General features: G+C 43.6%; 1 protein-coding gene across 1 annotated transcript in view; it reads left to right on the top strand.

The window, feature by feature from the left end:
* LOC308353667 (contactin-associated protein-like 3) overlaps positions 1-15,982 on the top strand; it is a gene marked incomplete at its 3' end in the record, with an annotated part of 131,814 nt that overhangs the window by 104,318 nt on the left and 11,514 nt on the right. Inside the window, exons 14-19 of the mRNA XM_080820646.1 lie at positions 6,465-6,635; positions 7,762-7,980; positions 9,937-10,176; positions 10,739-10,969; positions 12,181-12,314; positions 13,117-13,204. Coding sequence (XP_080676772.1) covers positions 6,465-6,635; positions 7,762-7,980; positions 9,937-10,176; positions 10,739-10,969; positions 12,181-12,314; positions 13,117-13,204 — 1,083 coding nt within the window. The remainder of the gene's footprint in view (positions 1-6,464; positions 6,636-7,761; positions 7,981-9,936; positions 10,177-10,738; positions 10,970-12,180; positions 12,315-13,116; positions 13,205-15,982) is intronic.

Here is a 15,982-nt window from a genome sequence, read left to right as displayed (position 1 = left end):
TACTTCCTTCTGATCCCTCTTGAATGTGTCCCCTTCCGGCCGTCTCCTCCATCACCCCCTACAAACTGCCTTTTCCAGGCATCAGTGAGGCCCCAACCCGGCTAAACCTGCCCTCTGCTCTCAGGCGGCGTCAGACCTGACCTTGGCCTCCTGTCCTCACTCACTCTGATTCACGTCTTTGTTCAGCGGCCCGCTTACCCACAAAAGTCTGGGTTTTCCCTCCTTCCTTCCCCGCGCCAGTGGCATTATCCTGTTGTTGTGCCCCCTGCCCGCGTCCTCAGCCCTCCGTCTCTCTGCTCGCCAGTGCTGAGCTGTTCCCAACAGGCTCGTGGCTTTAAATCCCACATTGAGGTCAATGATTCTGCCATCGTTACACCCCAGGCCGTCTCCCTGCACTCCCACCTCTGCCATCCAGCTGCTTAGGCTGTACCTCTCTGCCTCGATAGGCATTTCAGAACAGTTTGTCCAAAAGAAGGATGAAAAGTGTTTCCACGACAACCTTCCCCAACTCAGGGCATGGCAACTCCCTGCTTCCTTTCGCTTAGACGGAAAACGTAACAGCCACTCATAACTTCTTTCCTCTCTTAACACACATCGGACTCATCCACAAATACAAATCGCATCACTTTGAACTTCAAAACCGGATCCAGCACCCCCTCCCAGTGGCTTGACTGGCCTGCTTGCAGCTGCTTCTGCCCACTTAGCAGAGACGCCACAGAACGGCCAGAGGGAAAGGTCAGGGCACGTCAGTCCTCTGGCCCAGACTCTCCACTGGCACTCGTGTCAGAGCAGAGGCCAGAATTCAACGTCTACCAAGGCTGCGGTGGCCAGCCCTTCCCAGGGCCGCATAGGAGATGCTGCCATGTGGAGAAGTCCTGGCACTTCTGAGTCTTGCCATTGAGAAAAAGAACGTTTCCTACGTCAGATGACAAAAATATTGAGAGGTGGATAGTCACAGTGTACAGAACATATGAACATGCCTTGACGGATGATAGTACGAAGAATTGTTCTTCCCACTCACGACCTTAGACTGCAGACCACACTCTGTGTCCGGATAGGACGAATTAAGCACGCCCACCCCATCTCTCCCACGAGTCCCCTATGAAACCTGGGCAGAACGCCTGAAACAGTTATCTCAGGGCTCTGGGAAGCCAGCAGCGGCAAGGAGGAGAAACCAGAAGGCATCATTTACTTTTCCCTCCAGTATCTGTCGGTCAACCCAGACATGGGCACTGGGTCACAGACAGAGAGGTTCCAGGAGAAGCCCTTGAGCCCTGGCTAGAGGCCGGAACAGAAAGTTCCTAACTCTCAAGGAATGCAGGAATCCCATTTCCCTCTTTTTCTATCCAGGCAGACCCATGACGATAGCAGCAGAAGCTGCCCAGGGAACGCACAAGAGCCAGGACTTCAGAAGGGGACCTTTGCTCTGCGTGGGGCAGCTGTGGCTCAGAGATGGTGGGGAGACTCCTCTTATTTTTGTTTTCTTCCTCCACTCACCCATCGCTTGGCAATGGACCAGGTAGAGTTGCATAGGAGAGCGTTACAGAGCAGTCTCAGTAGAGCCTGTTTTCCAGTTCCGTGACTGACAAGGGAGACCAGGGGACCAGAAAGTACCTAGAAGAGCAGAGGGAGGAAGCCATTCAGGAAAGCATACTATATGTTGTTCATGAAATCCGAGGCTCACCTTGGAGCCACACATGCATGGATCCGGTCCTAACTGTAGACCCAAGAAGTTGAGAACTGAATGGAGAGTGGACCACCCAAGACCCAGGCTGGCCGCTGGGTTGTGCACAAGTGAGGCAGAGCTGAGTCGTGCTGCAAAGGCTTTGGAAACTGGACTGCCATTAGAGACAGCCCACAGAAGGCAGGTTGCAATGTGTGGCCAGATCCTAATTAGGCCAAGTGCCTGCAAAAAAACCTAAATAAATTAAAAACAAAAAATAAAATTTGTATATATGTATATATGTGTATATATGTATATATACATGTATATTAATATATATATATGTAATCAACATGCTCCACAACATTTAAACAAAGCCCAGAATTTATTAATATAATATTTAAAATATCTAGGAAGTCATCCAAAATTACTTAGCACAAAGAATCAGAAAAATCTAAGCTGGCTTAGGAAAATGTAGTCAACAGATACTAATGCAATTGTGACACAGTGGTTAGAATGAATTGATAGAGTTTAAAACAGCTATTACATAAGAACTCTAACAAGTGATCATAAACACTTTTGTAGCAAATAGAAAAAGAACATTTCACCAAAGAAATAGGATATCCAAAGAGCTAAATGAAAACTTTAGAGCTGAAAAATATGAAACTGAAATAAAAGATGTCCTGGGTGGACCAAATAGTGGATCTGAGATGAGACAGTCAGTGGCCTTAATTATGGGAATGACTCATCTGACCAAAAGAAAGAAAAAATCTAAAAATGAACAGAGCCTCAAGGAACTCTGAGTCAACAACAAAGGATCTAACATTCATGTAATTGAACATCCAGAAGCAGACAGAACAGTGTGGTGCTGAAAAAAAAAATTGAAAAAAAAAATAAAAGGCTGAAAATTGTCCAAGTTTGGTAAAAAACAGACTTGAGAAGTTGAATGAACTTGAAACAGGATAAACTCAAATTCACCTCCAGACACATCATTATCAAACTGCTGGAAACAAAGGCAATGGAGAATGTTTTGAGACCAACCAGAGAGGAGTGATGTATCATCTGCAGGTGAACTCCTACTCATATGGCCGTGACTTTCTCATTAGAAATATGGAAGCTGGGAAGGAAGTGGTAAAACATTTCTCAAGGGCTAAAAGTAAAGAATTGTCAGTCTGGAATTCCATATTCAGCAAAAACCTCCTTCAGGGATGAAGATAAATAAATTCTCAGACGAAGGAAAGCTAAAAGCATTCCTTACCAGGAAATACTTTAAAAGACTTTCTAAGGGAAGATTCAGACAGAAGGGAAATGCTACCAGAAGGAAATTTGGGACCTTGGGGGTAAAAAATCAGCTTGAGAAATGGTAACTATCAGGGTATATATAATAGACTATTGTCCTGTTGAGTTACTTTAAATATACTTGTGGTTGTATTAAAAAATACAATATTATTTCATAAAGCTCTTAATTTGTACAGATGGAATACATTTGTACAGATGGAATACATTTGGCAGCAATAAATAAAGGGCACTCGGTAAACTGACAGAATTGTTGGCCAGGTTTTGACATATGAGTCCAAGTAGTTAAAATGTAGATTCTGAGGAGACTCTGAAAAGGTAAGTGTATATATTGTCACTCCTAAAATAACCAATCAAGGAAATGCTATAGACAAACAAAAATAGAAAACTAAAAAATGTTTAACCCCAAAGGAGACAGAAAAGAACAAAAAAGCATAAGGAAAAAATAACAGGAAAAAAATAATAAAATGATAAAACTAAATTAAACTTGTCAACATTTATATTTAATATGAATGGTCTAAACAAACCAGTTAAAGGACAGATGGTAATGACTCCACTATGTACTTTGTACAAGAAACTCACTTCAAATATAATGATATCATAAGTTTAAAAAGAGGGGCAGGGAAAGATATACTACACAAACACTAATTGAAAGAAAGCTGGGGTTTCTGTATTAAAGTTTTTGCTTGAAAGCATAGAAAATTAACAGATACAAAAAGTGATTAAGAAGACATAAGAATGCTAATGAGCTTCAAAATACATAAAGCAACAACTGACAGGATGGAAAGGGGAAGTAGGCAAAATCATAATTATAATTAGAGATTCCAGTACTCCTCTCTCATTAATCTTTGGAACTAATGGGGGGGAAACAAGCAAAGTGTACATAAAACTTGAATGTCACCACAAAGCAACAGAATTTAATTGACATTTATGGAACACCCTACCAACAGTAAAATACACATTCTTTTAAAATGCACATGGATACACCATATTCTGTGTCACAAAACAAACTTGAGCACATATCAAATAAATCACACAAAAATACATCCCCTGACATAAATGAATTAAACTAGAAACAAAGAACAAAGAGAGTGAGAAAGTCTTCAAACACTTAGAAATTAAACACCAAACTGCTAAATATTAAATGAGTCAAGGAGGTCTCAATAGTAGACATTATAAAATATATTGATCTGGATGAGAAGGAAAATACAACATATCAAAAATGGTGGGAGGTAGTTATGTCAGTGCTTGGAGAGAGAGTAATAGTATTAAATGCTTGTATTATGAAAGAAAAAGGTCTCAACTCAATGATTTAAGCTTTACCATAAGAAATTAGAAAAAGAAGAAAAAATAATTCAAAATAGCAGAAGGAAGGAAATAATAAAGATAAGAGAAATCAATTAAAGGCAGAGATCTATAAAAACAAAATATTTATAGAAGAACAATAAAATAGATAAATCTCTAGCAAAACTGTTAGAGAGAGAGAAGAGAAATATTACCAATATGAGGCATGAAAGCTGGAGTATCACTACAGACCCTACAGACATCAATAGGATAATAACGGCATACCACAAACAACTCTACACATGTCAGTTCTCCAACGTAGATAAAACAGACTAATTCCTTGAGAACCACTAACTACTAAAACTCACTCAAGATAAATTGAACAACTAGTAGAGACCTAGAAGTATTGATGGAATTGAATCCAGTCGGAGATGACTTCATTGGTGAGTTCCACCAAAGAAGAAATAACACCATGTTTACACAATCTCTTTCAGCAAATAGCAGAGGAAATTCTTTCCAACATTTTATGCGGGCCCAACATTGCCCCAGTACCCAAACTAGAAAAAGAAAATGCAAAAAAAAAAAAAAAATTAAGACAGAGATAACTACGGACAACATCATCACAGACACAAATACAAAAATCCTCAACTACATTAGCAAAAAAATCCAGGAACATTTAAAGAATAATACACCATTGCCAACTGGCATTTACGCCACGACACAAGGCTAACTCAGTGCAGCTGACCCTGGAACAACATGGGTCTGACCTGGGCAAGTCCACTTATGTGCAGATTTTTTTCAAAAAATACAGTACCATCCTGTACATGTATTTTCTCTTCCTTGTGATTTACTTAATAATATTTTGTTTTCACCAGCTCACTGTATTGTAAGAATACAGTATATAATACTATAACATGCAAAGTGTGTGTTAATCAAATGTTGATGCTTCTTGGTAAGGTGTCCAGTCAACCTGTCCAGTAGGCTATTAGTAGGTACATTTTTGGAGGGTCCAAAGTTACATGTGAATGTCCAACTGTGCAAAGGTCAGTGCCCCAACCCCCTTGTTGTTCAAGGGTTGACCATATTTGCAAATCAATCAATGTCACCTACCATATTAACAGTTTAAAGAAGAACAATCACACCAGATGCTTTTTTTGCATCAATTGATATGAACATGATCATTTGAATTACTATGATTATATCATGAATTAACATGATACATTCATATCAGATACCACTCACAATAAAATTCTTAGCAAACTATGAATAACAGGGAACTTCTTGATCCTAATAAAGGTTGTCTATATACAAAACAGCTGGCATCATAGTTACTGGTGAAAAACTGAACCCTTTCCCTGCAGGAGTGGGCACGAGATAAGGATATTCAATCTCACCGCTTCTGTTCTGTGACTTCAGTCACACTGGACGTCCTAGCCAGTGTGGCCACTGAGGAAGGAAGGAAGGGCATCCAGGTTGGAAAGCAAGAAAGAAAACTATTTGCAGATACACGTGTGATGGGCAGACATGTTTAGAGCAGCGCTGTTTGTGAACGACCAAAGCTGGAAACCACACCGACGTTCTCCAGTGACAAAGAAATGGTGGCCCGATCCACGTGAGGAAGGACAGCAATAAGTCGTGGCACACTGAGTGCATCTCGAGGGATTTCCGCTGAGTGAGAGGAGCCAGTCTCAGAAGGTTACCTACGGTGTGACTCCGTTTACATGACACTTGGAAAAGGCACAACGGTAGATCACAGTGGCCAGGGCTTAGGGGCAGAGGAGGGTGTGACTGTAAGAGAACAGCCCGAGGGAGGGGGGAGACGGAGCTGTCCTGGGTCCTGATTTTGGTGGTGGTTCTACAAGCCTACGCATGTATTGAAGTTCATCTAACTGTACGTCCCCCCAAAGTCAATTTGACTTAATGGTAATCTATAAATAACATCGTCTTCTAAAAAACGCAGGGTGTTTCTAGTGATTATCTGTCCACTCAGTTGCAGTCTTGTCCATCTTAATCGTTGAAAGAGTCAGTATCTGGATATTCACCTCGTGGCTGTATGTTTGGAAGAACCCCCAAGTGAAGGCTTGCATAGATAATGAATGCATTTAATAATGGTAAAAATGGTAATAATGGTAAAAAAATTGCTAGAAATATGAAATGTGTTGTTATTCTGTTTCCTTGCTATTGTCACTTTGTTTTTGTTTTTGTTTTTTTTTGGAAACAGGTTCATTTTGGAATTCTGCTTCCTTCAACACCGAGACCTCATACCTTCACTTCCCTACGTTCCGTGGAGAGCTCAGTGCTGATGTGACTTTCTTTTTTAAGACGACAGCACCTTCTGGGGTGTTTGTGGAGAACCTGGGGATCACAGACTTCATCAGACTAGAGCTGCACGGTGAGTTGCCCCCTGGGCAAAGCCACCAGGCCTCAGTATATAGCAATAACCCTTCTGGGAACCTAATTCCCAAAGTACTACTATGCTTTCTTCATCACTTGTATTCCTTTAGTACATACTAAAGTTCTAATACCTTTTTTTTTTCAAGATTTTATTTATTCATTCGACAGTCAGAAATCACAAGTAGGCAGAGAAGCAAGCAGAGAGAGAGAGAGGAGGAAGCAGGCTCCCTGCTGAGCAGAGAGCCCGACATGGGGCTCGATCCCAAGACCCTGGGATCATGACCTGAGCCGAAGGCAGAGGCTTTAACCCACTGAGCCACCCAGGCGCCCCTCTAATACCTTTTTTAAAAAGATTTATTTATTTGAGAGAGAGAGAGCAGGGTTGGGAGGGGGGAAGAGGCAGACAGAGTCTTAAACAGACTCCACGCTGAGCATGGAGCCCAGTGCAGGGCTTGATCTCGTGACCCTGAGATCACAACCTGAGCTCACACCAAGAGTCGAATGCTTAACCAACCTTACCACCCAGGAGCACCTAAAGCTCCATTATTTTAAATCCTTATTTTTAATAGGGAGGAAAACAGTGATTCACAAAACACACAACATTCTGTCCAATTCTGTGCTGCCCTAACTGTGTGTGCAATAAGGATCTTTTAAACCAAACTGGTCCGATAACTACTCCCTAAATTGCAGATTCATTTCATGTAATTGACTCGCCACATCGTTCATGCATGTATGCAAGGCTCGGTTCCTTGCTTCAAAATTTCACGGAGGGCTTTTTAAATAAAGTACATGAGGATTCCACCCACCTTGAAATAACTTCGCTGATATGTAAGAAGGCAGGTCACAGGCCAGTTTCCCTCCAGTGGGGAAAGATCCCTAGTCCTTAAGGTTTAGCAAGATGAGGAGCACTCTCGGAGGAGGAATAGGGTAAAATGGCTTTGTTTTTCTTCCCCCAGGACACACATTTCTGTTGCCCTCCTAGCCAGCTCAGAGTGACATTGGTCAGCAGCCGTGTCACCGTCCGCTTTCATAAGGAGCATGTCGTGCCCCTGCCCTCCTGTCTCCCGAGACTGAATTTCCTCCCTGCGGAATGAACCGAGCTGCTCTCCTCTCTGTGTTTGCAGCTCCTGCAGAAGTGACCTTTTCCTTCGATGTGGGGAACGGGCGATGCGAGGTCACAGTGCGTTCTCCCACTCCCTTTAACGACAACCGGTGGCACCACGTGAGGGCCGAGAGGAACGTGAAGGAGGCGACCCTTCAAGTGGACCAGCTCCCCAGCAAGACGCAAGCCGCGCCCGCGGATGGCCATGCCCGCCTGCAGCTCAACAGCCAGCTCTTCGTGGGTGAGTGCGGCTGCCCTCCGGCTGGGCCGTGCTGGTGGGCACAGAGGAGACGTGAGCCGTCCAGCCGTGACGGCAGCAGGTGCACGCGGCTCCTGTCGGCACCGCGGACTGAGGGCTCCAGCAAGAGTCAGGCTCTCTTTCCACAGATGGTTGCTAAGACAGTTTCCATAGCGCGTTGCTCGGGATCATGGTTTCCCTAGATTTCCCAGGTCACAGATGAGATAACGGACGTCCAGAGAGAGCGAGAGATGTAGTCTAGAAACTGAAATAGAAGAGAAACCCAGTCCCCAGTGGGTGGGTTCCCAGGCTGGACCTCAACAGTACTGATGACCTGCGTTAGCTTTAGTGACTTCTTATCAACACTATTTATAAAACGGTTAGCAAATGTCACCCGGAACTCCCAGCTTCACTTCTCAGTGCAGTCGGGAATCTGCCGTGTGACTGTGCCCGAGTTCTCCCGTGTCCCCTCCAACACAGACCGCAGGAGGACTCACGTGGCGGTGTCGCCCTCCTCCGCTGCCCAGTCCTTACAGACACCGGGTTCAGAACCAGTCTGGTTCCACTCTCGCTGCTGGTGCTTCAGGGATGAAAGCTCTGGGTAGAGGAAGTCTTCCTTTCCGTGTACTCGCTTACTTTTTTTCTTTTTCTCAAAGGGAGAGATAAGTTTTGCTACATTACTTTTCAGACAACTCTATTCTAATTTGGAAAGCAAGCAGATCAATGAGGTAGCTCTTCCTTGGTCATTTCTCATGTGTTTTCAAGTAAATAAGGAGCTGGTCCAATTAGGAACTAATCTAAATCACAGATTAGCCCGCAGTCTGCTTTGCCAGAGGACACCTACAGCTTCTGGGGGCTGTGCTATGCAGGGAGGGGTGTGTGTGTGTGTGTGTGTGTGTGTACAACCCATGACACAGAAAACTCCAAGGCCCCCAGATTGGAGATTAGGCTCATGTGAGGCATGATAGAAAGAGAGAGAGAGCTACTCAGTGTTCAGTGACTGGTACCCTCCTGACCTCAGAGCCGGCAGGCTGGAGCGAGGCAGGCCTGAGCCTGGGTATTATTATTATTTTTTTAACATCTTATTTATCTATTTGACAGAGAGAGAGAGAGATCACAAGTAGGCAGAGAGGCAGGCAGAGAGAGAGGGAAGAGGCTCCCCGCTGAGCAGAGAGCCCGATGCGGGGCTCGATCCCAGGATCCTGGGATCATGACCTGAGCTGAAGGCAGAGGCTTTAACCCACTGAGCCACCCAGGCGCCCCGAGCCTGGGTTTTAATGTCAACCCTACTTTCTTTCTTTGCCCGCTCCTCAATTCCTTTTTCATGGCATTGTTAATGGGAGCATTTCTAAGAAAGGACGGTATTACAGATATAATTTGTTATTATATATAATATATGTACTATATTATATATAACAAGTGTGTAATAAACATGTAACAAAATATGTATGATCAATGCATTTACAAATGATAATGTATATTACATATTAACCCCATACAATGTATATACATTTGCATGTTACGAATTTGTAATATATATTATATTGCAAAGATTTTCAACTATCTAACTTTATTGTGCCCATCACAGTTTGTACACTTAAACTTTATTTTTTTTTTTTGTATACTTAAACTTTAAAAAGGAGAGATGGTCTTTTTTTTTTTTTTAATGAAGGAACCGACTTAAAAATGTACAAATCTTTCTAAATAGAACTTGAAGAAGTACTTTTTAGAATAAATATTTACGAAGCTCAACTTCAAAAATATTTCCGTCTGCGGTTTTACTCGATATCGTTTGATGATTCTTAGTCTGTGATCACAGCCTAGGTTTTCAAAATTGCATGTGTTTGTAGAGCTTCCGGCGGGTCCCTTTTCTGACATGATCAGTCCGCCCGCAGTTGGACCTGGGGTGGAAACGCCACCGAGACCCCCAGGGCACGGCTGTAGTTGTTTCCCTTGTAGGCGGGACGGCCACCAGACAGAGAGGCTTCCTGGGGTGCATTCGGTCGCTGAGGTTGAACGGCTTGGCCCTGGACCTGGAAGAAAGGGCCACGATGACGCCAGGCGTGGACCCAGGCTGCCCGGGACACTGCAGTAGCTACGGACGTCTGTGCCACAACGGAGGGATATGTAGGGAGAGACCCAGGGGCATCGTCTGCGACTGTGCCTTCTCTGCGTATGACGGGCCATTCTGCGAGAGCGGTGAGTGTACCCTTGGCAGGAGACAAGTCCTGGAGCAGGATGGGGAGAGGGAGGCACCCCATTTGGCTGTTTGCCTTGTGTTTCTGGCATTTGACCCTTTCTCTACGAAAGGATAAGGCGGTTCTCTGTGATCGGCTAAACGAGAGTTGTTTCTCTCCCAAATTTGTCCATTTATAATTCTGTTCTTGAGAAGCTCGTGATGACTTCTGTTGGATTCAGCATCATTCACAAAACACTGAGATGGACAATAGCTCTAAGCCTATGTTCACACTTGGCATTTAATGCTATGTAACTCTGAGATGAAGCATTTTGTGGGCCATAATAAAATACTGTTACTCAGTTCGACGTCATGCAAATATACATGGGGATAAGTTATCTTTTTATCCATACTTGATTATCTTTTTAATCGGAAATATTTCTAAATTAAAAAAAAGACAGCAAAGTGTGACATTCTTGTTTCCTGTCTTGAGAGACTAAGGGTTAGAGATGGTGTGTAAATACACGCAGAGAAGAGCCTCGCCTTGACTTCGTGTTAACGTAACAAAACTGAGTGTCATTCCAGAGATTTCTGCGTATTTTGGAACCGGCTCGTCCGTTGTCTACAACTTTCAGGAACATTCTAACCGCACCGCCAGCAAGAACACCAGCTCCTTTGCGGCTTTACTTCCTGAGGGTCTGACGCTGGCTGGAGAAGTGGCCACACTGAGCTTCCGGACCACAGGGACGCCCAGCTTACTCCTCTACGTGAGCTCCTTCTACGAGGAGTACCTGTCCGTGATCCTCGCCCCCAACGGTGAGTGCTGAGACTTCAAGAACAAGGAGGCTGGATTAGAAAATAAGGTCCACAAGGAGGGGGACCCTTTGGGTGTTTAACTACGAAAAGGAAACACAATTGCGTGGCTTGCCGTGCTCGTTACACTAGTTCATGATAACCCTCAAGTGTTTATCACTAAAGCTCACATTTCCATGATCACATTTAAGATACATGTCCCCCGTGGACGTTTGATCATTTTAGGTATTTCACGTGCCGCGAGGCTTCTTGCTATTCTGGGAAGTCTTTCCTTCTGTACGTGAATAAATGAGTTCTGCAATTCACTTTGAAACGAGATAGCTCACTTTGTACATGGAAAATATTTCCTCCTCCTTTTTAGCAAAGTAAAGAAGTATATTTATCTAAAATCCACTATTCCTATGCATCAAATGAATAGGATTGTTCTTTACTCATCGGTGGCTGGGAAGCCATTCATGGCAATATCTACATACGAAGAAAAGTGGGATGAGAGGTTCCCAACTCATGGCCACCAAGTCTTTCCAAGACTGTTGCAGATGGAGCATTAGACCAAGCTGTAACCTCGCTTCACAGAGCGGAAGGGCAGAGACCTACTTTCTGGAAGATCTGCTCCAGGCAGTGGGGTTATGGGGTCGTGGGCATCCCTGTGAAGGACATCAGGAGATTTAGATGTTGTAGCACATCATTGGTCTTTCTTCTGTTTCTTGATTATGGCAGAAACATTAGGAAAAAAATTCTAGTCTTGCAAAAAAAAATTCATTATGCAAATGCCAGCAATACATTAAATGCATTAAAATAAGTCACATTAAAAGAAGTGATGCTTATAGAAACTGAATGTTAATGCAATATTGCTTGAGATGTTACCATTTAATACTATGAATACCACATGAATAATTAACTTCGAGACTAGCTCCGAGTTCCCATATGCTTAACTTAGAATTTTTTCCTTTTGTTAAGGAAAATGAAGGAACTTGGGAAAAGACCATTTGGGCTTGACTTTTAAAATAGTGTAATCGGATTCTGAATTCGGCCCTGGAATAGCACATAAATGATCACTCTTCCAGGAATAGAGACTCTCGGGGTCCTTAAGCAAATGCTCAATAAAGTCAAATTATAGGAAATAAATAAAAACAAAGTGTGCTTTAGAACCTGTATTGACATTTTTTTTAAAATTCCATTTTAGTTAAAAATGTCATTTTTTTGGTCTTGTTTAGGAAGTTTGCAGATCAGGTATAAGCTGGACAGGCACCAAGAACCTGATGTTTTTAACTTTGGTTTTAAAAACTTTGCCGATGGGCGGCTTCACCAGGTGACGATTCACAGAGAAGCGGCGGTGGTCTCTGTAGAGGTAAGGGGTAGATTCACAGCAGCCCAGAGTAACCAAACTTGTGGCATTCAGTGTATGACCTCCAGCAAGGCATTGAGAATAAATCCTAGTAAAAGAGATACACGTTCAGCCGTCTTCCCAGAAAGTCCTGGGGACAGAAAACGTAGTCAAAGTGTTTTCTTCAGCAAAGTCATTCGTTTGTTTAGTAAGAGGCTGACATGGTTCTTAGTAATATCTGACCGTGAAAATGCCAAGCTGTCCTCCTCCATAGGGGAATGTTGCCCAGTTTCTCCCAGCGATTACTGGAGACATTCCGATGAGAATGAGAGCCTACTTCCATCTGAGTACAAAAGAGCAAAAGCGGCAGAAATGTTAACACAAGGGGAAAAGCAAGATTTTGCTGAAAGTGGGAATACATTTTTTAAAAGCCTCCATGTTTCAATTATTCATTGTCACTGGGTTTTGAAGAATAACCTTTATATATTGAATCTGTGCCAGTAATACCTTCTGTGGTTTGTGTTACTAATTTCTGTTTGAAATAAGCAAAAGCCTTAAGGTTTGAAATAGCTTATTGCATTTCTTTGTGGATCGTACCAATGACAGATCCCTAAACCATGAAGACAAATAAAGGGGAAAGAACAGGCAATGGGGTGGTGTGAAATCTGAGGTATTAAAACAATTGCTATGAAACCAGTTCACCTTCGTGACAGCCGAACGTATGGCTCGTTTTTACCGTTTTCCTTGGTCTCCCTCAGACTCCCATTCTCTTATCACCAACATTACTCGCCATTTTGATGTTTGCTTCTCGTGGAATATTTAATAGGTTAACCAGAATGCAAGGAGACAAGTCGTCCTGTCGTCAGGGACAGAATTCAATGCTGTCAAATCCCTTATGTTGGGGACAATTTTAGGTAAGTGTCAGAAAGAGCATCGTCCCCCCACCCCCAACCCCCGACATGGGTCGGAAGTGTCAGGTTGCAAACAGGGGAGGGTTCATGAGGCTGAACGAGGCTCCTTGTCGTATTCGTGGTTTCCCAGCAAGTGACAATCAAGGTAGAAGTGGCCCTTTTGTCCGCGTGTGCCTGTAATCACCAGTGAGGGCTGTCTGCTAGGGGAGCCACGGTGACCCCGGAGAAGTGTCTGCACACGTGCCCTCTCGCTTGGCAATCAAGCGGAATGAAACTTGGTATTTTTATAACAATTGAGGAAAGGCAAAATCAAAGCAGGTGTCATGTTCACAAATTGTATATTAATCAGGGGTCAAATGCAGAAACCACCCAATGGTAAATATAGATTTACATTTACAGGAAGAAAGGACTCACATTTTCTTTGAGCAAGTGAGTACGTGTTGGCGGTAGGCCGGGCCCTGCTCTGAGATGTGTTCAGTGCTCCCAGCTACCCTTGGAAGGTCAGGATCTGAAGACCCCCACGTCCCCTGTAGGGCTGGTAAAAGCAAACCCGACTACTCAAGCACCAAATTATCTATGCCTTTGTTTCCCCCCTTGTCACCAAGAACTAGATTGAAATACAAATAACGTTTGAAAGGTATTTTTTCCTTTTGATTGTTTCTATTGTAAACTGTATGTGCTGTCGATATTTAAAGTTATTTGGGAGAAATCCTCTTGTGGTCTTGGGTAGAATTTCTGCTCTGGTACGTGACACTCATCTGGCTGTGTTCGGTCCGAGATAATTCATGGACTCTTTACTACCTTTTCAGCCATTTGTACCTTGATTCTTTGATCATTTCTTCCATCCCCAACACATAAAACATCCTACAGACGCTGGAGATTTAGAGACGGCCCACAAGCGCATGTTCAAAATAGGGTGAGAAGCATAGTAACTGTTAAAACGGTGACATTTTTCTAAAAGATGATGGGCAATAAAATGATGAGTTCTTATTTTTCAGAGGAAATGGGGCAGATCGCGGCGCGCCCTTGTAAATGGTAGACGCAGATGCGCATCGTTTCGATGGTAGAGGGGACGGGAAGCTCCGAGTGGGTCCTGGGGGTTACAGGTGCGGGTTAAGCCAGTGAGGCAGGGTCCCGGGGTTCTTTGCTGTAAAAACAGTCTTGGCATCGTGTAATGGATACCAAATTCGGGCCGAAGTGGTCCTGCTTTCTCACTGCGCCTTAAGGTGGATAAAGAGTCAGGCCCCATGATGTGTCAGCAGAAAGGCTTTGGTGAGGCTCGCCGTTCCTGCCCCCTCCGCACGTGCCGTGTGGGCCTCCAGCAGCTGCCGCAGGAGTGCAGACGAGTACAGTTGTTCCCCTCGAGCACCGGGAGAAGTCTGTAGCTCAAACAGCCCATGGGAGAGGGAGGGGAACAGCTCAGTCTCTAATGTGCGACTTCAGGTGTGTTTTCTAGGCGTTTCTGGACATCCATGTTTTTGTGATATGAGTAGATTTTTTTATTATTTTTTAAAGTTTTTATTTAAATTCTAGTTGGCTGACATACAGTGTAATATTAATTTTATGTGTAGAATTTAGTGATTCATGAGTTAGATACAACACCCAGTAAGTTTTTTTTTTTTATTCTATTTAGAACAGTGGCAAAAAAACAGAGGGGTGGGTAGGAGGTTTGCCTGGGTGGCTGAGTCATTAAGCATCTGCCTTCGGCTCAGGTCATGATCCCAGGGTCCTGGGTCGAGCCCCGCATCAGGCTCCCTGCTCAGTGGGAGGCCTGCTTCTCCCTCTCCCTCTCCTCCTGCTTGTGTTCCATCTCCCACTGTCTCTCTCTCTCTGTCAAATAAATTTAAAAACCAAAACCAAACCAAACCAAAGAAAAACAGTGACATGGTACAGAAAACCCACAAGAACTGGGAAAACAGTGGCAAGAGACAAGGTCCTCCTCCGGCTTTGACCCGTGAGAGCAACAGTATACAATAGCGGGAAGAGGTTATGAAGTTCCTAAACAGTCAGAGCCCACGTTGAGTTTCACAGAACAGTGGGATGGAACGCCATCCTCGGCGGTCAGCTGAAGCGTATAATTTTTTATACAATCCAAGTGGAAAGGAATTTTTAATATCTAAATGGAAAAGAATTTGCTCCCTTTTTATGTGCTGCTGAGCTCCACTCTCTGGCCTGACCGTTACCATCCATGGCTTGAACAGAGTGAGGAGTAGATCATCTTAGGGGTGTGCAAGCCTCAGGGCTCAGCTTACTTACGTGCCGGTACGATCTGTGACTTCAGGGATGGCCCTGTCTGCCCCCAGCAGAGTCATCCCTCCGTTGTTGCTGGAGCAGGTGTCTGTGGGCACTCTTCCCGGCCAGGAGGACAGATAGGGTCAAGGAACAAAAGGAACACACCACACACAACTAACTGCCTGCCCTCAGAGACTCCGGCTCTGACAGGAGAGATGAGGCAGGTTCAGAAGTGACTGTGGCACAAGGTAGGAAGTTGCCAGCAGGAAGTGTGAAATTGACAAACATTTTTAAAGACAATTTAGCTTTGGATGTATTATCTGTAAAAAGATAGGTCATGGATTATGGAAACTGATTTAATAACTAAACTGCCTTATATAAAGGGAATCATTTTAATAAAAAAGGAGAATAATACATTTTATCGTATACATTTTTATTTTCCTGGAAGTTCATACGTAGAGAGCAGTAGCACGGAATCGAAGATGTTAATGTTTCTATTCAAGAATGACCTAGTCAAAAAGCATCTCTCTCAGGCTGTAGAAATTAAGG

Source organism: Martes martes, assembly GCF_963455335.1.
Source record: "Martes martes genome assembly, chromosome: 12".
In the NCBI taxonomy this organism is placed as follows: domain Eukaryota; kingdom Metazoa; phylum Chordata; class Mammalia; order Carnivora; family Mustelidae; genus Martes; species Martes martes.
The sequence above is the reverse complement of the archived record's forward strand: the minus strand, read 5'-3'. Positions and strand labels throughout refer to the sequence as shown.